A 26,045-nucleotide genomic window follows, 5' to 3' on the forward strand; every position below is an offset into this window, starting at 1 on the left:
TTCTGCCTCTGGCCATTGGGACTAAGTTCCCTAGACCAGAACCTGTATATAAAAGTCATTTGGGGGTATATGCAAAGCAACACACCCATGAGAAGGTGAATGTGGCAGTATCTGTGAGAATAGAGGAGAGTGGAGTGAATACTTAATAAGATATTAGAAAGCCAACGTGAGGACAAATGAGGGGGAAAAGAGGGCAGCAATGTGGGGTGGGTGAGGTGTCTGGTGGGGGCTAGGGAGGATGGCATGTGTGAGACTCTGGAGTTGGAGGGCCAGTGCTGTGACATAGCATGCTAAGCCTCCCCCTGCAGCACTAGAATCCCATATGGGCACCAGTTCAAGCCCCAGCTGCTGCTTTTATGATCCAGCTCTCTGCTGTGGCCTGGGAAAAAAGTGGAAGATGGCCCAAGTGCTTGGGCCCCTGTATCCCTGTGGGAGACCTGGAAGAAGCTCCAGGCTTCTGACTTCAGATGGGTGCAGCTCAAGTTGTTGCGGCCATCTGGGGAGTGAATCAGCAGATGGAAGGCCTTTCATTCTGTTTTTCCCTCTCTCTGTAGCTCTCTCAAGCAAATAAATAAATAAAAAAAATCTAAAAAAAAAAAACAAAACAAGTGATGGTTTAACCTACTGTCTCATGACAAGATCCCCTCTTGTAAAAAAAAAAAAAGAAAAGAAAAAAAATAAAAGAAGCAGGTAGAGTGATAAGGATGACACACTGAGTACCTGGCATGGCAAAGGATCTGGAGAATTTTCTTGACAAAATGTGGGACCAGGGTTAGCAAATGGCTTGGAGACTGGGCAGAGATACTCGGATTTGCTAGAATAGACAAATGAAGGCAAAGTAGGTCCTTTGGCCAAGACATGAATGATGCCATGAGGATAAACATCTTGGAGAGGTGTTGCTGTAGCAACAGTGCATGTGGTTAAGGAGGTCGTAGTCCTGGTCCATCGGGGGAAGGCCGAGAGGTTACTGAGGGCATCCAGTCCTGGGGGAGAGGAACCTGGACTGGACTGTGCCTCTGAGCAGACACAGGTGATGCAGTGTTGATTCAGAAGGCTAGGAGTTGACCGAAACCTCAAGGTTCTCAGCCCAGGAAGAAAGCTGGAAAAGGGAGGTTTCACTGGTAGTGCAGAAGTAACGGAAAAGCAATTTGTCAAAGAAGTTTATTTTAGAAAAGTGCTTCTGGGTGGGCCTTTGGTGCAGTAGTTAAGCCATAGCTTGGGACACCTGCAACCTATCTCCACGTGGTGCCTGGGTTGAGTCTGGGCTCTGCTTCTGCTCCCAGCTAATGCACACCCTGGAATGCAGCACATGATGGCTCAAGTCATGATTGAGTTCTGGGCTCCTGGCTTCAGCCTGGCCCAATTCCGGCTGTTGCAGTCATTTGGAGAGTGGACCAGCAGAAGAAAGATGTTTCTGTTTCTCTGTCTCTCTGCCTTTTAAATAGAAAGAATGAAAGAAGAAAGAGAGAAAGAACAGGAAGGGGAAGAAGGAAGGGAGGTTACATTTCATCTGTGTTGGTTGATCAATGAGAGGAAGTGTCCTGGACATAAATGGGTGAAGAGGGATGTGGAAGAGGGAGGAGAGAAAGAAGAGAGGCTTAGGCTGTCCACTCATCCCTCCTCTGTCCACTTAGATATCTGCAGTGGTTACTTACTGGAGAATCCTGAATTCTGGGAAAACAACAAGTCCCACTGATGAATTTTTATTGCCTAATAGCCTATTTCAAAGGGTGAGCTCTTCGAGTTTCCTGTATGAGCCTTAGCTGAATTCAAATAAATAAAGGGTGCAGCTGGAGGCCATCCTGGAAGGTCCTGCATCACAGAGCTTCAAGCTCCAGTTTACAGATTCATCCGGACTACAAATGTGGAATGGAGAAGAAAAGCTGATTTAAGGGTACAATAATATACAAAAACGGAGGCTAAAGCTAAGCCTGATTGATAATTGCTGGGACTGCTCCTGTCAGGACTCTTCTCTCACTCTCAGGATCATCCTTCTGTGCATCAGCTGTGTGTCCAGCAATCTCTGCAAAGGTCCAGTGTACGCATCAAGAAGAAGACACTGGATCCCTGCAGCCACCATGAACAACGCAGCTTCATCTCTGAGGTGCCTGAAAGTGGGCATCAGGCTTAGTTCTCAGTGAAGAGAGGATCCTAATAGGCTATTCTGATCCAACTTTTGGGGACCAGCATTGTGGTGCAGCAGGCTAAGCCACTGGGTGGGATGTCTGCATTCCATATCAGAGTACCTGGGATTGAGTCCTACCTCCGCTTCCAATCCTGCTTCCTGCTAATGTGCCTATGAGGTAACAGGTGATTGTCTCCCAATATTTGGACCCCATCACCCACATGGGAAATTAGGATGGAATTCTTGGATCTTGGCTTTGGCCTGGCTCAGCCCCTACTGTTGTGGGCATTTGGCGAGTGAACTAATGGATGGGAACTCTCCCTCTCCCACCTTTCTCTCTCCCTCTCTGTCATTCTGCCATTCAAGAAATAAAATAAATAAATTTCTTTAAAAAATGCTTGTCCACCTTTAAGCTCACCTGGAGAGTAGATTATAGTCACAGAATCCTGAGCCCACTTTGAGATATGGGGTTAGTGACTCTCGGATGGGGCTCAAGAATTTGCAGTTCTAGAAAGTTCCCAGGGGATGCCGAGTCTGCCAGTGGATGGACCACACCTGGAGAGCTATTCCAGGTCAGTGAAGATTCAAGGAAACCTGGAGTTGGAAGATGCTTTAGTGGGTGGATCTTTTTGAGCCATCTAAATGGATGAGACTACTCCCAAGTCTAAGGTACACTCCAGACAGGAAGGAGAAGCATGGGCTTCACACTTACCCTCAGCCAGGTACTCTTCTACACTCTTTAACACACACCTTTTCACAATAACCCTTTGTGGTGGGGACCACCAGTTATTTTTGCCATATTCTGGATGATAGAACTCAGGTAGAAAGAGTGAAATCACACGACTAGGACCATACAGACCCCTGTAGCAGAGACCAGGTGCAAATGAGGGCAGTTTGTCTCAGAGATCAGCTCTGTCTAGGCTGAGTGCTGGCTGTGACATTCACATTGTCAAGACCGAGAAACAGAAATGTCAGTTCGCGGTCTAGGTAAGTCTCACTTCCTACAGCTTCCCTTCATCTTTTGCTCATCTGGAGTCTTCGGGGATGCTGACAGGCACTCTCAGCTGCCTCCCGCCCTCTTAATGGCCGAAATGATCTCAGGAGCTCAGGTACAGGTGAGGGAGGAGTGGGCTGCTGGGCTGACACACAGGTGTTAGTCACGGACTCTGATCTTGGTGGAGCCTCTGGGCAGACACAGACGACACAGTGTAACAACCTGGGCCCCCTCATCCTGCCAGCTAGTGTGTGTCAGGAAGGAAAGCACCAAGCACCACCTTCTTTTTTATGGCCGTGCAGTGATTGATGCCTTTCTCAGTATCTACTGCTGCTGTGACCGCACCATTGATTTTTCATTGGCAACATTTACCAAAAAATCAGACTGTGTTCATGATTATGCATTCGCAGCTGTTGAGAGCAGCGGATGGGTCAATTATTCTGTCCTACAGGTAGAGAGGCTCAGTTTTACTTTATTCATTTATTCTCTGTTATTTTATTTGAAAGGCAAACAGGAGAGAGAGAGAGAGAGAGAGAGAGGTCTTCCATCCAATGGTTCATTTCCCAAATGCCTGCAACAGCTGGGATCTGGCTAGGCCAGCTTGAAGCTGGAAGCCAGGAGCTTAATTTGAGTCTCTAACTGAGGTGGTAAAAACCCAAGGGTTGAACCATCACCTCCCAGTGTGTGCATTAGCAGGAAGTTGGAAGCACAGTGGAGTTGAGACTTGAACCCAGGCACCCTACTATTGGATGTGGGAGTCCTAAGCAGCGTCTTAGCCTGCTGCACCACAGTGCTGGCTCCCTTTTAACTTCTTGTGGTTTGCATCTCTCATCTTTAAAATGGAGCTGATATGAGCTGTCCTGATTAGCTGGTAGGGACCTGGAGGAGCAAATGGCATGACAGCATCAAGGTGCTCCTTGTAAGGAGAATTGCAATGAGGCTGTGATGTCACCCTTCTCACCTCAATTCCACCACGGTCAGTTTTCCTGCTTCTTCCATCTCCTTCTTTGGAATTTACATCTGAATTCCAAATGGTGGAATAAGAGCTGCAACTAACTTTTTTGGGCTTTAAGACAGAGAATGCTGATACTGGCTTACATTTAAAACAATCTATTCTTGCCCTCTCCACCTCACTGTTCCTCAATCCCCAAACAGAAAGCCTGAATTCTTTGTTGTTTTACATGGTCCTGTGGAGTGGGAGCTTGACACATGCTATGAAACTACTGCAGTTAGGTCTGAGGAGCCAGCGCAGGGCACTGCTCTCTGGCCGGGCTTGGGGCAAGGGGAGGTCCAGGACACAGCTGAGTCCCAGGATTGCCAGGAAACACTCTCATAGTGCCAGAGCTCCAGGTGGGGACTGAGGAAGTTTGCCATCGCGCCAGCAAGCTAGGTGGAGGATGCTGTGACAGCAACTGGCTTGGGCCAGGATGCTGAACAAGTCAGCAGTGTCTGAGAATAGGGAAACTGCGACCTTCAAGAATCCTGCAGGATCCACTACACTTGCTATTTGAGTGAAGTTAAAAAGTCAAGATTCAAGAGACAGCTTTTGGATGCGTGATGTGATGGGTTAGAGATGAACGATAAAAAAAACACAGTGAGGAATTTTGAATTATTCTACACACTCCAACTATCTGATTCCCAACTCATCAGCATGAAAAAGTTCAGGAGGGGGAAAATATCCCCTCATTTGAATGACCAAGAGCACAAAGACAAGCTGACAATGTTCCATGGATCTGTTAAACACAGCTTCACTTTCCCGACTCAAATATCCCAGCAATAGATTATTCAATATTTGGTATTACTAAACATTAGATTTTCCATCAAGCTTATTTATGGTGTCCAGAAAAATCTCACAAAACCAGAAAGTACTGTCATCATCATGACTCATAGAAGCCTCCTCTTGAGACACCGGCATCGCATATGGATGCTGGTTTGTGTCCCAGCTGCTCCTCATCTTATCCAGCTCTCTGCTTACGGCCTGGGAAATCAGTAGAAGATGGCCCAAGTGCTTCAGCCCCTGCACCCATCTGGGAGATATGGAGGAAGCTCCCAGCTCCTGACTTTGAAGTGGCCCAGCTCGGCCAATTGGGGAGTGAACCAGAGGATGGAAGACCTTTCTCTCTCTCTCTCTGTAGCTTTGTCTATCATATAAATAAATAAAATCTTTACAAATATAAAAAATAAAATTTAAAGTTGCTATTTAATATTTTAGTTATAAAAGCACAAAGAAATAATATAAAATGGGATACTTTTTCTACTGAAACTAGAAAATTGACAGGGAAAAAAAAGATGCTTTCAGCTAAAACCAAGAGAGAAAAACAAGTTGAGAGAGGAAGAGAAAGAGAAAAGTTGATGCATTTCTCTGTAGTGTTTCCAGGTCACTAAGATCCAAAATGCCCACTCTCTCCCATAGAGCAAAAAGCTATTGAAATCTGAGATGAGTTACTTATGGGAATGGAAGGTAAAATGCCTGCCTACAGGGCTACACATAAGGTAGGCAAAGTAGAGGCAGCCAGGTACAAGAAACATCATAGGGCTTTTGTGTCTTTTTGTAATTTTACATTCAATAGAGATGTCAGTTTATGGAACTTTTCCTTACAAAAAAGCATTCGGGCACTTTGATAAATAGCAATAACTCCTTGGCATGGGTGATGGTGAACAGCAGTGAGAGATGGGGATCTTAGTGCCCCTTCTGAAGGGGCAGCTGTAACTTCCCTTCAGACTTTGAACTGATGGCTACTTCCTGGGAATGCAAGACCTCATTCTTCTAGATTTTCAAGAAAACTAGGAATCTGGGCTTTGTTTGTTTCTGTTACAGTATAAAACTTGGTTTTTAAAAATATTGACTTAATTTGGAAAAGTGTGTTGGTCAAGCAACACACATCTATGGGCTAGTTTTGTTTGGAGGATCCTTTTGTTGACCTCTTCTTACAAGATGCAAAGTATCTCTGTGACTTAATTCCACCTATGGAATAAGAGAACCATAGGCTCTGTGTTACCTAGATGTTAGCATCAGTCCAGTTTTCTAAGAATGTGAGAAATGCTAGAGTCACATCAATGGTCCAATTGGCTCAGTTATTTTGCTTCTCAGAGTGGAAGTAAGGGGTTGTTTGGTAAAGGCTTAGAAGCCTCTAGGGACTAGGATTATGGCTTAGCAGGTTAAGCATCAGCCTGTGATGCTGGCATCCCATGTGCACGGTTTGAGCCCTGGCAGCTCCATTTCCATTCCAGTTTCTTGCTAATGGCCTGGGAAAAGCAGAAGAAGATAGCCCAAGTTATTAGGCCCCTGCACCCACATGGGAGACCAGGAAGAAGCTCTGAGCTCCTGGCTTTGGGCCTGGCCCAGGTTGTGGCCACCTGGGGAGTAAACCAGTGGATTAAAGATCTCTCTCTGTCTCTTCTTCTGTCTCTGTAACTCTGTCTTTCCAATAAATACAAAATAAGTCTTTATAAGGCTCTAAAGCTTTCACTCTAGGTCACAAATGTAGGTCCCCCAAGAATTTCTGATTTTCTTCCTTTTGATGTATAAAATATTTGAATTGTATGGAATAATAGAATAAATAATGCATCCCCTGTCTTTATTGAAGCTTAACATGATTGCAGTTCTTCAGGTATTTTTTTTTAATGTTTAAAATAAAAATGAATGCTGTTGATGCTCTTGGTTGCCATCATTCCCCAGAAGTATCTAGCATCCTGAACTTCAAGTTGATCATTTCTGTGTGTGTTTTCCTAGATTCAAAAAAATTTATAAATTTTCCACTCATTATTTTAGCCTAAAGACATGAACTATTTATGGGTATAGGCACAACCTTAGAAATTTATTAAGTTCTGGAAAAAGCAAAAAAGCAAATTCAGAATAAGGGGACCATCATTTAAGTCATTTAATTTTTCCACAGGCTCTTTCCCCTTGGGATGATGATCTTTGTCCAACTGCCCAACTTGGGTGGGATGACAATGTTCATTCACAATAATGTGAGTGAATGTTCCTTGGCAAAACCTCTTGTTATCCACATGCAAGGTTCTAGCACTTTTATTAATGAATTCCTTATGTGTCTTACTCCTTCTAAAAGTATTAGTTTACTTTATTTGTCCTCAAAGTTGAGGGAGTGGTCCCTACTCATTCTGAACAAGTGCTTTTCTTCCCAATTTGATTCTCTGCCTTTGTCTTTCCCAAGAGGCAGAATTATTTTCTTCTCTTCCCATAGGAAAAACATTCTATTAAAATGTTCATAATTGCTCTTCTAAGCTTTTTCTAAGTCTGTTTTATCTTTCTATAGGCATAGTAGCCAAAATTGCCTGCAGCATTACAGGTGCAAAAAGTTTTGCATAGACAAAGATTTATGAAAGCACTTGGCAAACAAAATTACTTGTAAGTAAAAAGCAAAACCCAACAATATAAAAACCACAACGAAACATCACCTCACATCTATTAGGATGGGTATCATTTAAAAACACAAAACCAAAACAAAGCAGAAACTAGCAAGTGTTGGTGAGGCTGTGGAGTAATTGTTAACACTTGTGTATGGTTGGAGAACATGTAAAGTAGTGTAGTTGCTATGGAGAATAATAAAATAGTTTCTCAAAAAACTTATTGGGGTGAGCATTTCACCTAGCAGTTAAGACAACCACATCCCACAACAAAGTGGCTGGGTTCAATTTCTGGCTCCAGTTCCTGATTCTAGCTTCTTGCCAATGTAGAACCTGGGAAGCAGTAATGATGGCTCAAGTAAAAGGAATTCCTGCCACTCACATGGGAGTCCTGGACTGTGTTCCTGGCTCCCAGCTTCAGCGGATTGCAGCCCGACCCTGGCCACTGTGGACATTTGGGTAGAGATCTAGCAAATGGCAGCTTTCTCTCTCCCTCTCAAATAAATAAATAAAAATTTAAAAATATATTATATAATCCATCAATTCCACGGCTGAGTATAGACCCAAGAGAACTGAAAGTGAGGACTTAAAGAGATACCTGGACACCCATGTTCACAGCAGGATTATTCACAACAACCACAAAGAGGAAGCAACTCAGATTCCCAATAGCAAATGCATGGGTAAACAAAAATGTGGTTTATGTATACAATGAAATATTATTCAGCCTGAAGAAAAGAGGGAATTTTAACAAATTACAACAATGATGAACTTAGAAGACATTAGGCTTTGTGAATTAAGCCACTCCCAAAGTGACAAATACTGTGTGACTCTACTTTTATGAAGTACTTGAAAGAGTTGATTTCATAAAAGTAGAATGGTGGTTGCCAAGGCTTCGGAGAGGGGAGAAACAGGGAGTTGTCCTTTAAAAGGCACAGACTTTTGATTTTGTAAGATGACAAGTGTTCTAGGGGTTGGTTTTACAACAACATGAATGCACTTGATTAATACTACTGAACTCTATATACTTAAAAACTGCTAAGGTGGTCAAACAAACAGAAAAACCCAACCAAATCACAGAAAGTTTAGGAAGGATTCTGAGCATGTTTCAAAAGGATGCACAAAGGTGTCCACAAAGAAGTGACCCCTCCCAGAAGCATGAATGTCCTGCTGAGAAAGGAGGTCTTGTCTAAATTTCTTACTCACACTTCACTGTTGTTCACAGTCATTTTGTTTTGCCAATGAGTAAATAAGGCCCATCTTAGGCTTCTGCTATCTCTCAGAACTCAGAAACATTAGTATGCATTCACAGCCTGTTTTTAGAAAGGACTCACATATTAGTCGAAGGGCTGATTGATGGAAGGGGCAGTGGTTAAATATCCTGCTGTGGAGGCTTAGACCTACTACAGGTCCAGGCTTTACAATGTACTAGCTTTCCACTAGCTACATGACTTCTCCATGCCTCATTTTCCTCATGTACAAATTGAGAGGAGTAGTAGTAACTGCTTCCTAGGGTTATTGGGCAGATTAAACATTAACACATAGCATGTTGCCTTGCCAGAAAACCAAGGGAGTAGGTAGACAATTATGTAGGAGACACCTGCATTGACTGAGTCTGGCCTACAACTTTTTACCACAGAACATGAGCCATGCTAGCTAGAAGAATGTCTAAAGGGTATAAAGGAAAGTTCCATTGATCATGAGGATGGGTAAGATGGTTTGGTGCAGTATACTGCACTTGAAGGTGAACACCAGAACTCGGTCATGAACAGGTAGGGTTTCTCCAGGTGAAGTGAGTGGGGACAGGCAGAGGGGATGAGCTGTAGAAATGCTTGGACTAGAGGCAGAGTGAAAGCTGTTTCTATGAAACACAGAGTGAAGGTGGACAAAAGAGCAATAGTTTTACAGAGACAACCAGGGCCAGGTCATCCAGTGCTCATTTGTTTGTAGAGGTGAAGGACTTGGTCCTCTTGGCAAAGGGAAACCTCTGGAAATCTTGGAAGGGATTCAAGCTAAAAGGTGAGCTGATCATACATTTGAAAGATAATTCTGACCACAGAAGAACAGAGACTAAAGGGGATGGGAAGTCTAAGTAACCATCCAGTTAAGGAAAAACTGGGATAGATGCAGAGGAACCAAAGATCTCAGTTGCTGGGAGCCAGGGCTGTGGCATAGTAGGCTAAGCCTCCACGTCTGGGACCAACATCCCATATGAGCACCGGTTCGTGTTTTGGTTGCTCTTATTTCGATCCAACTCACTGCTATTGCCCACGAAACCAGTAGAGGATGGCCCACGTGCCCGGGCCCCTGCACCTGCAGAGGGATCTGGAGGAAGCTCCTGGCTCCTGGCTTTGGGTTGGCACAGCTCTGGCTGTTACGGCCATTTGGGGGAGTGAATCAGTGTCTGGAAGACCTGTCTCTCCCTCTCTCTGCCTGTCACTCTACCTCTCAAATAAATGAATAAAATCTTCGGAAAAAAAGGACTCAGCTGGAGTGAAAAGGATGGACATAGTGATGTTAGGAATGTGAACTCAAATGTGTGTACTTCATTTTGCTTGCTCTATAAGTGATTGAAAACATTTAGATGACCAGCTACAGACATTCTAAAGCCATATGTGCAAGACCAGAAAATGTCTTGTGACCAGAAAACCAACAATTCTTTCTGTTTTTAAAATGAAGTTAGAGAACCAACTCTTCAACAATGATGATCCCTACTGAGTGCATTTACTTCCAGCTGAACCCAAAGACTTAACTTTGTTGGAATTCTACAGTTTGGTTTCAAACTGGAACTCAAAGTCCCTTTCATGCAGATGAGTTCCAGCAAGGAAGGTTTTGTCCTCTAGAACCCAACCAAGCCACAGGGCTTGTGTAAAGAAGCCCAGTGTGCTCTGGAAGATTCTACCCATGGTCAAGTTGAGTGTGCTCTGTAAGCACAGCCGAGCAACATCTCAGAGAGCAAAGAGTTGGAGTCCAGGAAAGGAAGGGAAGAGTGCTGATGTCCACTAGGGGCCAGATTTTCAACTGTTGCAGGATGGAAGAGCTTGGTCATAGGCTCATGGGCAAACCCTAGGACACCCCATTGAAGAAAGGGAAAAAGATGAATCACAAGTGACTTGAAACTCCCAGGGTGTGGCCATCACTCTGAGGTTGTAGAATTAATCCAAGCAAGACAATTCAAAAAGCACCATTGCTAAGGTAGCAGTGGGTAAATTACTACAAAATGATGTGGAGTACACCATCACATTCAGCTACCTAATAATTACTGTAACAAGCGATCAGCAAGTAACTCATGCTAAAAATAACAACCACCAAAAGTTCCTTTAGTGTCAATACGTTTTCAGATACCTTGCATAAAATCACATTCACATTCTCATCTTCTTGAGAACTTTGCCCAAATATTTTAACAATTCTTTGACCAAGAATTTCCAAGGTACACAATAAAATCTTTGATTTCTACAGGGAGAAAGGGATCATCAAAAAGTACATGGAAAATATGTATTATGAAAAAGCTATGCATGGATTTCAAATTCTGTTTTTTTTGCTAAGTTTTTGTTTTAATTTTATCTTTCTCAGGAACTTTTGAAATCTTCCACTGTATTCTTCCTCCATCCAAACCTTTTCCTACATCCCTCCTGAGACTGTTTCAAAGCTTACCACCAGAAAAGTAATGTAAAAAAAAAAAAAAAAGTAAAGACTTAACAGCACCCAATTGCATTACGGTCAACACAAGTTCACAGGCTAACCTTGAAATTACTGGTGAAGATGCTATCATTAAGTGCACTCTCCCTCTCCCAAGGATCAGAGTGCTACCCATAAGGCAGCGGCTCAGGAAATCATTTGAACAAAAGAGAGCAACAAGTGAAGAATCCAGTGTCTCACCCAGCTCCACGTCTTGATCATCCGTGAGCACAAGAATAATGTTGGGTCGGATGTTTTTCCGTTCCTGCTGCAAGCGGCCCCTGAATCTCGGGGACCTCATCGTCGAGCATAGGCTGCCCAGCAATTCTGTGCCCAACACAGCCAGCACCAGCGCGCAGCAAGAATACTTCATTGTATTTGGTCCAGTGTCGCAACGTTGACAAAACGTCTCAGTCTCCTGCTTTCTGGAGGTCTGGGCAAGTCGGGAGACAAAGGGAGAAGGAGGACTAAAATGACACCCAAGCCCCAAACCCAGTTGCAGAAGCAGGGTTACAAATAAGTCAGAATCGGCACACACACTGGCAGCGAGAGCGCTGCACTTGAGTCAGACGGTGCAAACCCTCCCCAGCGTTGGGTAGTTTTTTAAGCACTTGATTATTTTGCAAATTCGCTTTTGTCTTTGATTCTCATTCCAACTTTTCCTATTTCAATTCATTGCCAAAGCACAATTTCCAACAGCTCCCATGGAAAAGCCTTCTGACAAGAGCTAATACCTTGAATTAGGTGTCCTGGTTGAAAATATCAATTTCTAGGTTCAGAGGTATTCAGAACATGTAGATGGAGTCCTGGAAGGGAGAGAAAAAAATGCAAAGCAAATATCAGTCAAGGATTTGGAAACAGATTTTTTTTTTTTATCTGAAGTAGTCTGTTGAAACAGCATATTCTACATGTATATATATATATTTTTTTCTTAAATACTCCCAAAGAGAACAGACAGAAATAATATGCAGAACTGCTAGCAAATGGCTCAAATACTATTTTCATTTCATAATCAGCTCCATAAGTGATGGCAAGGGTGGCATCCCTGCTCACACTCCAGTAGCACTCGAAGCATCCCCAACAAAGCCACTGACTGGGAGGAGGCGGTGGTGCCTGGGAGGAATTCAGGGCATTTGGAAGGTGTGTTTACATGTGGGGAGCGGCTGGGGTAAGGGGCGTGTTGGGGCAGCAGGGACTCACCTGTATGTCCTATTGAGTACCTATCAGGCAGAATGAAATGCTAAGCTGTCACTTGTCATCTGTCTAATGTCACTCACTAGCCTGAGGAGTCCTTTCTGTTGACAAAGACTTCATGGTGAATGACTGGGAGGACAATCTTTTCCAGCCCCTAAAAAGCTCCTCGCTGTCCCCCATCAATCACCAAGGGAGAAGGTACGTCTTCCAAGCACAGCTGTCCCTCTGTCCAGCCAAAGTCCTCAGCTCTCACGCTGGCGGCTAAGCGGCCAGGGCCCCCTCCAACTGTCAGTCACTAGCCTTAGTGTCGTTAAGAGCGGCCACAGCATAGCTAGCACAGCAGTTTTGCTTTGCCACAGCAGATCTAAACCTGCAAAGCACTCACCTCCACCTTCCGGGCTGGAGGTGAGTGGCTACCCTTCCGTATTCAAATAAATAAATGAATGAATCAATAAAATCCAAGGCACCGTGCTACAAAATCTTTGCAAAGCTGCATAGGAGGAGTTTCACGAAATGGTTGGAAAAAGGCCCGTCTCACTTTGGAACACTAAATCTGCTGAAAGCTTTGCTGTTGAATTCTTGAAAGAGAGCAAAGGGCTCATTAACAAAACAAAAAACAAAACCCAAAACTCTCTCCTAAGTCATGAGGGAACCCCTTTGTGGGCATTTAGGCTGCTCTAAAATGCATTAGATGGCAGCCTGCTCCACCACCCACTCTGTCCCTGCACACCTGAGGAGCTGTATTTTGACCTGCAACAATAAACTGGCATGGGATAAATAAGCAGAACTAATTAAGCGTGAGCATCACATTGCAGGAGGAAAGGGACTCCATCGCTCGTCTCTGAGTCCTACACTCTGGGGGGGTGACATGGGGCAGTGACAGGAGAAAGAAGAAAGACTGTTTACTCCTGCCTTACACATTGTTTGGTTTTTACAAAAACCCACATACACACCCCTATTATTTTAAACTTTATGAGTTGTTTTGTAAACAGCTCTAATGCTTTTCACTCTGCAGCCTGTAATTACACTGCCTGTGTGTGTGTATGTGTGTGTGTGCGTGTGTGACACATACAGAGAGAGACGGGGGCAGGGAAAAGAGAGAGAGTGAGAGAGAGAACCACAAAGAGACCTACTGATTTAACAAGACATAGGTTTTTAAGCAAGAATCTGCACCGATGCAAGTACTGACTACATTATCTGCCCAGCAACAAAACAAGCTGGTTACAACTGATCCTGTGGCTTTGCAAAAGTCAATATGTAAGAGGCACTGCCTTCCTCCTAATAACTCAAGCTTACTCCAGTGATTGCTGTGCATGCCGAACCCTGAAAGCCTGCAATTATTCTGCACTGACTGTTTAGTTTCCTTGCATTTGTTTGAAATCATGAGAAATCTGATACGGGCACGAAAGGACAGGAAAACGAAAGAAATAAGATGTCAAACAATGGCTTGTTCCCACGGAGTGGAAATCACACTAAATAGTTCCACATAGATATTTCTTAGTGGGTTGTTCGGTTAAGTAGCAGAACTTTGGTCACCTCTCAAAGCCTGCCAGAGTGTATGATGAAAAAGTGAACCGGGGCATCCCGCTCCTGCTGCAGCCTAAATCTAAACCAAACTCTGCTGACAGGGGCCACAGGGAAAGGACACTTGGTCACACTACATGGCACAGACAGTGGCACTCATTTTAAATTATCAGTCACACATGGAACTCAAAGTCCTTGATGATCTTGATGCTGATAACAGTCCCTGGAAGCCCGTCAACATTACTAGTTATTCTTTTCCTTATCTTATTTTCCTAACTTCTTCCTTCAGGAAAAAGAAACCGCTTTAGTGGTACCTTTGTATAAACTACATCAAAAAGCATTTCCTACTAAAGAGAAAACTGAGTAGATGTGATTTTTATCCATTATGGGACATTCCCTTCGGGAGAATGAAGTGTGCGAAAGAGACCTACATGTTTTTCTCCCACAGTTTATGGTATTTTATTTTATTAATTAAATCTTGATTCTTATTTGATAATAATTATACATACTTATGAGGTATGATGGGAGAATTTTACGCATGTATGCAGGGTGAAATGATTATATTAAGCTAATTAACCTGTCACCTCACACATCTATCATTTTTGATAGTGAGAATATTTAAAATCTATTCTTTTAGCCACTTTGGAATATCCAATATTTTGTTACTAACTATGGTCACCCTCCTAGGCAACAGATCTTAAAAGCTGATTTCTTCTAACTGGAATTTTGAACCCTTTGGTAAAGTTCTTTCAATTCCCTCTCTCATTTATTATCAATTCAAGGCATTCATTCATATATAAATGCAAATAAACTGAATGGTAAAGAAAACTGAACGTTTAGACAGGTCGACGGAAGGAGAGCTCCATTTTTTTTGAGTCCACTTGCCTTCACTCATACACACAAAACACACCACTGTCACAAAAGTGCACACAGACAATTCTTTATTCAAAGATGACCTTTCAGAACCTGTTGTCCTCCATTGCCTGCTTTCTGGATCCAGAAGGAAAAGCAGTTTTAAAAAAAAAAGAAAAAGAATAAACGCTGACAGACAAAATGCCGAACTTGACACAGCCCCAAAGGACGCAATGTCTGAATTGGATACTTTGTGGCAGACGACAAGTGTCCCTAGAGACCAACAGTTTGTCTCAAGAAATAGTAGAAAATGGGCGAAATGTAATGAGAAGTTTTTCTCACATGTGGGAAGGGAGCTTGAAGAATTAATTATTGCATTCAACAATTAGGACTGGAATACAAGTTGCCTCTTCCCCGAGCCATAAAAAGAACACCCAAATCGTAGTTATGGGCAATTGGTGTGGAGAGTTTACTGGACTTTGCTTAGGGCAGTCAAACAAAATGATACATGTGACATTACATGGCTGAAGTCACGAATAACAGGAAAAAATAAAGATTGAAAGGACTCTAAGCCAACTAGACAGAATGTTGTGTTCATATAGTCTTGTCTAGCAATTCCTGAAACTGAGTGGAAGCCCTCATCTTCCCAACAGGTGTAAGAGGACTTCTGTCTTTGCCAATCCTCTCCCTCATTTGGGCAGTTCCTGCTGAGATCTTTCAAAGCGGAGAGTGGCAATATGCTAACAGAACCGTGGTTGGGGCAGGTCTGATGCAGCTTGGGACAAATGCATCCCATATCAGAGTTCCTGGGTGAGAGTCCCAACTCCATTTCCAGTCCAGCTTTCTGCTAATATACACCCCGGGTGGCAGCAGGAGATGGCTCAAGTACTTGTGTTCTGTCATCCATGTGGAGGTCCTGGCTGCTGACTTTGGCCTGGCCCAGATCTGGTTGCTGTGGGAGTGAATCAGTAGATAGAAGACCTTTCTTCCTCTATCTCTGACTCCCCCCGCCCCCCCCCAAAAAAATCAAATTTAAAAAGAAAAAGCAGCAGAAGCAGCTTGATTTTATCTACATAGCAGTTTTCAGTGTTGCCTGGGACTTTTCAGGAACCTAGAGACCCTTTGGGGGTGTTCTAGAGGTCAGAGCTATTTTTGATAAGAATACTGACACACAATTTGCTTTTTCCGTTTTGTTGCCATTTGCAGGGAGGTGGGAAAACTTTGTTTTAGTATGAATGAAAGAAGTTCATTCAAAAAGCCAGCACGACTTAAGATGAAACAGTAAAAGGATTAATTTTATTAAAAGTTGACCTTGAGTATGATGTTTTTTTTTGTTTGTTTATCTTCTGTCTGCTGAGATAAGAGATACACACACAGTCCCTCACTTGCCTTGGGAAGTGCAGTGGTTGTCTTCAGGAAAAACACTTGGCTGACTGAGCTGCAAGCTTAACAATTCATTTTACATGGGCCACAATTAAGAAAAACATGTATGTACATGAAAGGCAGAGCAACAGAGAAAGAAGGGAATGTGGAGGGAGGGAGAGAGACAGAGAAAGAGGGAGACATAAATATCTTCCTTCTTCTGGTTAACTTCCCAAATGACCACAATGACAGGACTAGGGAGGACTGAAGCAAAAGACAAGATCCATGTCTCCTCCATGGATGGCAGGAACCCAGATACTGGAATCTTCAATTGTTGATTCCCAGGTGCATTAGCAGGAAGTTGGATCAGAAGTGGAGTAGCCAGGACTCGAATTTGTGGCAGTTCTACTCACTGTAACGCAATGCCCATACCCATGGGATACCATTTTTAATTAGAATCATTTGGACTTGGATATTTGGCAGACATTTTCTGAAACAACAAATGAAATGAGCCTGCCATTTCAAGGAAAACAACCGACAGTATTTGTTACCAATGATAGAAATGTAGCTTTCGAGTTGAACTCAGAATTTTGGAAAAGGTACACACTTTTTCATGAGCTTGGCAGCTTTCCCAAATATAAAACCTTTTCTGATGATGTTGGTGGTAATATTAACACATGCTATCTTTGTATTGTCAAATTGGTTGTGTCAATATTTAGAAAATTCACCTACTTCAGGGAACCAATATTTCTCAAGTGACCACTGTGCTGCAAAAATCCTACATGGTTAAGGCATTCATTCAAAGCACAAAGTGGCCATTGGATTTTAATATAACAGTATGAAAAGTTCATTGATAGGGTTTGATTTCTTACTCCAACTAATCTCTAAGAAATTATCACATATCAAGTCATGTTGTAATATTAAAGAAGCTATTTACAAGTACCCAAGAAAGGTATTAAATTGCTTCTACTTTCCAATATCCATGTGAAGCTGGAATTTTTTTCCCTGTATTTCAATAGACTGAATGCAAAAGCAGTTGGCAGAATCTAGTTCTCTTCTATTCAGATAGATATTAAAGAGTTTTGCAAAAAAGTAAACTTAATATCCCTTTATTCACCAGCTTTTGTGGTTTGGAAAATACAGCTATTTGAGTGTTCTTTTTAAAAGGATTAATAGAACTTTTGAAAAGTTCTGTTTAATTTTTGAGTATTAATAGGTATAACCAACACAAGAAAAAGCTGTTGCTGGGAGAGAGGGTGGCAGGGCTTCAACAAATTTTAATAACATAGAAGGATCCTGAACCCAAAGCATCTGAGAATTGCTGGCCCCTAGCACATCTGGTTTTATAACTCAGACTTCTACCTCTATGGGGTAGATATGGCCTTGTTAATAAGCTTCTGATGCATAGTTTTCCCTATAGCCTTTCAACTGTCTTGGGTCGCTCACTAACATGGCAGTTGTTGATGAGTGATGACATTGTGTGTGTGTGTGTGTGTTTAGCCTGAGGGTACCACTGAATTTTACAAATGAGTGCTCATATATTTAAATTCTGCAAGGGACAGGATCAGAATAACTCACTAACTCACCACAGAAATAAATGTCTCTGAGACAAGGCAAAGGAATTGTTTCCAGCACAAAGCAATGCCTCTTGGTAGTTTGGCCAGAGAAAAGGGACAACATAACCAATAGAAACAGCAGGGGAGATTGTGCAATTACTACAGCTGAGTTTAGTCTGAACATACTTAGATTATTGTCAGAGTGAAGCAAAACAGTATTATAGCAGCAAGGAGATTGTGTCTGCCTCCTATCGGTCCCTTCCCCACTGCTAGCCCACACACTTGGATCCTTTAGGATCAGTTTACGTCACCCTTTCCCCTTAAGTTTTTGGCTTTCAAGTCTCCCATACATCACCAACTTCATTTAGAGAAAGCCGTTAGTCCGTGCTATGCTCTTTATGATATATGTGAAACCATGAAGGTGATAATCTCTTCTTTTAACAACCCCATAGCTGCCAAAGTTCATCTACCGTTAATCCCAGAAAGTCTGCTTACCTATTTAATTTATTAAAATTCCAAGCAAAAAAGATAGACAGCAGTCTTCTGGTGCATAAATACCCCCTTAACTAATAAATCCTTTCACAACAAAGATAGCCAAACAGTATATGCCTCTGACATGGAGCACTTTTGGGGAAGTGCTCAACTAAATGATGAGATCCTCCTTGAATGATGTTTGCTGTTCTTCCATATCTCCCTGGATTCCCCTCAACACTGTGGCTTCTGAAATTCAAAGAAATCTTGTAAAGTCATCCATTCACAAAACCATTAGTATTGATTATCCCTGGAGTACAGTGAAGGGAGGGGCTGATATTATTTTCTAGCTCATTCAAGTATATATATTGGATTTTTTTCAAGATCTGTTGCATTAGAAAAATAGAAATCAGTACATTTATGCTTTCTAGTTTTTATTTTTCTGTTTTCTCAGAACAGAGTTGAAAGTATGAGGTTATAGCAAAAAATGCACCTTTGAGATTTAGTCTCATAAAGGCAGAAATGAAAATCATGTGAAAATGAGCTTACTAAGGGCATTTTAGAGAATGCCAAAGTCCAAGACTATTATTCATCCAGTTTCTTTCAAGCAGGAATTAGCAAAACAAAGGGAAACAAAGTGATCTAAGTATTATGAAAAGAACCAGAAGGATTCACTATTCCTGAAGCAGATGCTACAGTTTCTTAAAGGACGATAATGGCCTCTGCTTTCAATGGTGGCTGTGAGATCCAAGAAAATGAGAACAAAGGGATGACTGGATTTCCGAAAGAGGAGGACATTGGGAACTTCAGTTAAAATGGGTTTAATGGAAAGACAGAAATATTGATAAAAAGAAATACTAAAGTAGTTGGATGCATCTTCACCATTTTTTACACTACTTGGTGTTTTATGTTAAATTCCATTACCACTGAATTTGCCTTTGGTTTTATGTATTTATAGCCCATTTGTATTGAAGTATCTTGAAGTATTGCATTAGTAAGCAGAAGTGGATTGTTGGAAAACAAAATCCAACTGTCAATAGCTTAATACAATAGAAGTCTATTTGTGGCTCACATTACAAGTCCCACCCAAGGTGGCAGAGTTCTACTCTGCCCAGTCATGCATGACTGCAAGCTGATGGGGAGGGGACAGTGTTGTTTTGTTGTCACAATAGCTTGACCAAGAAGCAAGGGAAGAAAAAAAACAAGAGAATTTTGCAGGAGCTTTTCATGGCTTTAACCGAGAAGTGATTTCATTTCTAACATTTTGTTGACTGCAAATAGTCATACGGTCCCACCCCATTGCAAGAGGACTGGGAAATTTGTGGAGCAGATGAAGTGTTGGCTGAGCGTGACTATCCACACCACAAGCAGAAAGTTCCATCAGTACTTTAGGTAATTCTCTCTCTCTCTCTCTCTCTCTCTCTCTCTGTCTCTACTACTCCTCATGCTTGCATGCAGGCATTCACACACACACAAGATTTGTGCATATAAATACTCAGACACGTGGTACCTCAAAAAATGAAGAAACATAATTTTTAGAGCTTAATACATAAATTTTTAAAGCAAAACACACTTAGGCACAAAAAATGTATTTTAAATAGATTTGGAGAAATTTTAGTTATGTTTAATTTTGGTCTGTTTCCTTGATGTACCTAACCTAGCATAATGCAAATTTAACTTAAGTTTCCATAATTCTTGTGATACATTTAAGTTGAAGAAGATATTTTAGAAAGACAATTAGATGTTGTATCTATCTCAAAAAGGATTTCTCTAAATACTGTCTCAGTCAATCCTATATAGGAAAGACGAAGACCTGACCTTACTATATAAATTAAGCCACATTTGAGAGAATTCTATTGGCCTATTTTCTATGCTATCATGCTCATCAACAGCATAATGATCTTTACTGTTTTCTAAGAGTTTAAGACCAGCAGAGTGCAGATATATGTACCTTCCAGGAATCCTGCTAGCCAGAGCAGAGCAACAACCAAGAAAGGGAGCTCTGAGAAACAGACTGTAGAGGATAGAATAGCATTTGAAAAGACAAATAAGAAAATTCTAGTTTCTTGCTCCCTTTAATTCCTAGCTCCAGAAAATTCTACTTCCTAACTAAAGGCACATTATAGAGATGAGGTGTGTTACCCAAGATTTACTACTTACAGGAGACCCTTTCAGAAATCAAGCATCTATATATATGTCAGTGCCTTTGACTATCAGAAATGTTTTCAGGGAAACCTTAAAATTCGGACTCGTTCATGTATTGACATTTCAAAACTCCTCCTTCTTTACAAGTTGTACTGCAAAATGTTGTTTTGAGATCTTTTGCACTATTGGTTAAATATATTCTAAACCTTTTGATGACTAAATTTCCTTTAACCTGTACCTAAGTCCTTGTGTTACCTTCAGATTATTGAGTCCCTATTAGCTTAGCTCCCAGTGACTAACAAGCAAAAAAAAAAAAAAAAGTTTTACCTTTATCGGTGAAAAGATCAGCTCTACGTAAATTTCTAGAGAACCTCAGGCATGCAGTCATGGAAAATACTATTAAAACAGAATAAATTGAGTAACTAATAGGTAGCCATTAAGTAACTAATAGGTAGCTAATAGGTAACTAATAGGTAGCTCTAGGAAAAAGAATTCATTAGTCTTTGCCATAAAGCATATAATTAATACAAATTATCTATTTTTATTGACACCTGTCTGATTTATGACATTCTTTCCCAAACTCATATATCTACCTCAAATCATTCCCTAAACAGAGGTATTTATCAATATATTCATATAGGTTAGTACCCACAGAGATACAGCAGAATATTTTCAAAACCATGAATTCACTAACATTTACAAATTCAAATGATGCTGTTTGCAGCAAAAAAAAAAAGCACAAAGTAACTTGAAATTTAAAATATGATTTCTTGAGCAGGTGTTGTGACACAGCAAGTTAAGTTGCCTGCTGGGAAGCCAACATCCCTTGTAAGAGTGCTGGTTTGAGTCCTTGTTGCTCCATTTCTGATCCAGCTTCCTGTTATGTACTTGGGAAAGCAGTGGAGGATGGCCCAAGTACCTGGGCCCCTGCCACCCAAGAGGGAGACCTGGATGGGGTTCCCGGCTCTGGCTTTGGCCTGTCTCAGCCCTGATGGTTGTGGGCACTTGGAAGGTGAACCAGTAGTTGGATGATCTTTTTTTTTTCTCTCACTGTCTCTCCCTCTCTTTCTGTCACTCTGCCTTTCAAGCAGATAAAAATAAAGACAATTTAATTTTTTTTCTTTAAAATATATCACTTCTGTCTTTGCTTACTCTCTGGGTAGAAGTTGGGTGATATTTTAGTTAATAAAAACTTAACAGCTTTCTGTAGCCTTACAAAAGAGTAAACTTCATTAAATACTGCCACAGCCTTGTGGCACAGTGGGAAAAGCCAGTGCCTGCAATGCTGGCATCCCATATGTGTATCAGTTTGAGACCTAGCTGCTCCATTTAAGATCTAGCTCCCTGCTAATGCATCTGGGAAAGCAGCAAAAAATGGCCAGATTACTTGGGTCCTTGCCACCCACATGGGAGGTCCAGATGAAGCTACTGGTTCCTGACTTTGGCTTGGTCTAGCACTAGCTGCTGCAGCTGTCTGGGGAATGGGCCAACAGATAGAAGATCTTTCTCTCTCTTTCTCTCTCTCTCTCTCATGCCCACCCCAACTCTGATTTTCAAAATAAATACATAGAGGTGGTGCTGTGGCAAACCGGGTAAAGCCACCGTCTGTGGAGCCAGCATCCCATATGGTTGCTGGTTTGAGTCCCAGTGCTCCACTTCTGATCCAGCTCTCTGCTAAGGCCTGGGATAGCAGTAGAAGATGGCCCAAGTCCTTGGGCCCCTGCACTCTCATGGGAGACCCAGAAGAAGCTCCTGGCTCCTGGCTTCGGATCAGCTCAGCTCTGGCCGTGGCAGCCATCTGGAGTGTGAACCAGCAGATGGAAGATCTTTCCCTCTCTATCTCTCTCTCTCTGCCTCTCCTTCTCTCTGTGTGTAACTCTGACTTTCAAATAAATAAATAAACCTTAAAAAATAAACACAAATTTTTTTTTGAAAAAAATCATTTATAGAACATTTATAGAATAAAAAATTTAAGAGCTATATTACTGCCCTAAACACTTACTTGCCCAGTTCCTTAGAAAAAAAATCTTCCTGAAAGGGCTCAGATTCTGATCTCTATTCAAGGATGTTTGGGCAAATTTATGTTTATTATCACTGGAGTGTCTTTATAAGTAGATGTTTACAGGTAGACTGGACCTAAGAATTCATCTTTACTTCTAACTCCATCGTGTTCGAACATGTAGTTAACCTAATGGTGTTCCACTTCCAGAATTTATTTTCTCACTAACTACTTTGTCTGAAGCTTTCATTTTTCAGCGAACACAAGAACAGCACTTGTCACACAAAGGAGCTGATATAATTAAACCAGATGATGGGGCCCAGCAGTAAAATCAGCCATTCATGAAAGCTGGTCACCAGAGGCCACTTCAAACAATGCATATTTCAGAGTCATTGAAGATAATCCCTCTTTCTACTGATTTGGTTTCTACGAAGTCTTAAGCACATATGTATCACAAAAAGGAGCTTTATTAAAACCTGATGTGATATTAGAGATTGTAATGCAATTGGGTTGGGCTGATTTTATTTTTCTGAGTCTTCAATGAGAAAAGCAATTTTCAATCATATAAGTAAGCTTACTAAAAGCATATGTATAGATTGATAGATGATGCTTGCCAATTAAAAAAAAAAGCAAAAATAAAGAATGCTCCTGTGTTATCTGGATTTTGTTTGTCTATAAAATTTGTATATGAAAATAAGGGGAAACTCAAAAACAGTTTTCACTGATTCACAAAGTACAATAACTATTTTGTAACTGAATACTGAGTAACTGGAGTTATTTAGGAAATTCTTTACAAAGTTGTGAATACCAAGTATATCATTCTCTTGGCTCATTATGGTGAAGTATTAAGATTTTGTGTCATGTAGCAGTATTTCACAACTTCAAAATATTAGTTGTTATAATTAGTGGACATGGATTCTTAGAGCTGCTAAGTCTGGCAAAGTTTACTAAAATCTTTAAAGTTTACCAAAACTAAAAGTCCTGTGGAGCTCTGGATGCTTTGTTTTTGCTGAATCTTTTTTCTGTTTCTCTATTGCATGAAGTTGCACTCTTGGATGATAATACAGAGGATTGAATTTGATGCTTCTGGTCCTCTGCTTCAGGATCTCCTTCATGTAGCTTATGTAGCCTTGAGACACACACCAACGCAAATGTGTAAATGATCACAAATGGTTTTGCAAAATCAGTAAAAAGCAACATGCTGGCATGCAGGCAATCTGCTTTCCCCAGTGAAACACTGATGCATGGCCCAGATCATATATGAGAAAGGAGATTAGCAACCTTCACTGTCCAGTTACAGTGAAGGAGATGGTCTAGAAACACCTTAATGGAATGGATCTTTCAATTCATCTGCCTTTAACTTTAAGGAATGAAAGGTCTCTGGAGTATCAGTGTAAAATTTCTGCCTAGGGAACATGAAACTTACTAGGCCACATGTTCAGTTTGGGGCAACGTTTAAGGTTTTACCAGACAAAATCTACTTTCCTCTCTCTTCTATTCTTCTGAGCCTCACAAAATAATTCTATACTCTTTTATATGATGAATGGCTCCAGTATTTCAAGACTATTTCCATCAGACTCCAAAATTGTCTCCTCTTACAAAACATACTTATGTGGTAATTTAGTAGTAAATTATGGAAGAGAGTTGGAAGGGATTATTTTGAATCCACCCTTTGGTTGGTTAAGTATTGGATCAACAGATCCTAAAAAGCTGTAGTTATACAAACAGGGAGGTAGCATATATATTGCCCATTTAGTTCAAAGGGATTTTGACTATTAGACTGCTGTAAACCAGTGGTTTCCAAATTCACTAAAAAAATACTTTATGTATCACTATTTCCTCTTTGGACTACATCTGAAACCTACAAAGTTAAATTGCTAAAGAGTTTTATGGCAGAGTTAACCTAGACAAGAAGGATGGAGATCTATACTGAAGTCATAATCCAAGTACTGGAAATTTTTCTCCCATTCCTTGGCAATTTAGTCATTGATTCCTCTCCAGCAATTAGATTTTGAGGAATTTTCTTCCAAGAAGAAATGTCTTCTTTACCAAATTTGGCTTCCAGGATGCTGGATATTTTAAAGGAGCTACACAACAAAAGAATCTCCATTGTACTGTTAAACAAGTGCCCCAGGTTCAAGTACTTAATTCATTAAGTTGAGCAAGTGTTCATCAGCACCATCTAGAGGTCTTGCTAATTACCCTGGAGTTGCTAGTTCAGAGGTGATGCCCAAGAATTTGCCTAACAAATTCCTGGGTGATGCTGAAGCTAACTGAAATTGTACATCATAGAACCCTAACTCCCTAACAGGACAACAGGAACAGTGAAGGACCACAGCAGGTTTCCCAAGTCTTTTCCATCGTGGTTGATTTCCCAGATTTTTGCAGTGGCCCAAGCAGCTGAACATTCACATTCCAATTAATTCATATCTGACAGCAATAATTTGGAAGACCATGTTTTGCAAAGTTGCTGAGAAGACAAACATTCCAACACTTTAAGTATCTAGAAGTTTTCCATTGGAGAGCCTTCAAATTCCCTTAGAAAATGTCCCAAAGTGTTCTTTTGAGAAGATTTCAAATGACCATCTAATAACAGCCCTTTCTATGTATTGTCTTCCAATGTTTGAAGGAACAAGTTTCCTCAAGTCCCTGACATACATGACGCAACGGGACCTGGCAGTGGCCCAGAGCAGTGTTGAAGCTTGTTATGTCATTAACCAATTGCCATGCACAAAGATAGGTTTACCACCATTAATTATTAGTATCTATTCACAGATAAATTATCGCCAGAGATTAAGGAGGCAGAGCCAATTACTTCATTTTTGCTTTAATGATACTCCTCAGTTTTCCAATTCTGTTTAACTATCTCTGTTGATTGCCCCCTCTGGACCCATCACCCCATCCATCACCTCCTCTTTGAGACATTCACAGGTAAACAGAGTTGCGGTAGCAAACAAACTCTGAATCAATTAAACAACATGGTCCAAAAAATACATCCACCCACTGTGCTGTGCAAGACCCCATGAGGTGCCACGTGAAACCCTGAGCTGATTTCCTTCCCACACTGTGACAGAGTGCAGAAAAAGACGAGGCCACACAAAGCAACCTGAAAAAGTGGGACAGAACTATTCAGGACTAGATTTGGTGGGCTGAGACAGAGTCAAGTCAACTTTGCCATCTTCCAAACTCTTTTGTGTCCTTGATTCTTGTAGTGTTACCTAGGGCAATGCCTGTATTGCCTAAGTTTCTACCCTAAGTTAAGTTTCTACCCTAATACTCACATTATTTCTCTTTGATGGCTTAAGGGCAAATCTTCCTCCTCAAGTCAACTGTTTTAAATTGGAAGATCCAAAATGCCTGCCAACTCAGATAGACTTCAGGATTCCTTAAAATCTCGTTTATATGCTAAAGTCACACCTATTGGCATCATGACAATTGACAATCATAATGGCACCAGTGAGAGAAACCACAGAGACAAAAAGAAGGTGGATCTCTATTCCAAGAATTACACAGCCCCTTCCCAGAAAATCCATGACTGTTCCTCCCACTTATTAGCATATTCCTCCCCCTTCTTCCTGTTGCCTTGCATCAATGAGTCCTCTGCTCCAAGCCTGTTGAGAAATTGAACTGCAAGTAGACCAGTGGATGGAAGATCTTTTTCTCTGTGTGTCTCTCTCTCTGTATTACTCTTCCTTTCAAATAAATAAAATAAATCTTAAAAATAAACAGGCAATATCATAAAAAAGAAATAACAATCCTTGCTAGCATCCATGGAACACA

At 41.3% G+C, this 26,045-nt stretch overlaps 1 protein-coding gene across 4 annotated transcripts in view; it reads right to left on the reverse strand.

The window, feature by feature from the left end:
* Positions 1-26,045, reverse strand: part of SULF1 (sulfatase 1) — a 193,266-nt gene that overhangs the window by 76,525 nt on the left and 90,696 nt on the right. For all 4 annotated transcript variants that reach the window (XM_062188383.1, XM_062188382.1, XM_062188380.1 and 1 more), the window contains exons 3-4: positions 11,897-11,968; positions 11,364-11,595 (exon numbers count right to left, since the gene is read on the reverse strand). In XM_062188383.1, coding sequence (XP_062044367.1) covers positions 11,364-11,535 — 172 coding nt within the window. In that variant the 5' untranslated portion in view covers positions 11,536-11,595; positions 11,897-11,968. The remainder of the gene's footprint in view (positions 1-11,363; positions 11,596-11,896; positions 11,969-26,045) is intronic.

The sequence above is a fragment of the Lepus europaeus genome, chromosome 4 (genome assembly GCF_033115175.1).
Source record: "Lepus europaeus isolate LE1 chromosome 4, mLepTim1.pri, whole genome shotgun sequence".
NCBI lineage: Eukaryota > Metazoa > Chordata > Mammalia > Lagomorpha > Leporidae > Lepus > Lepus europaeus.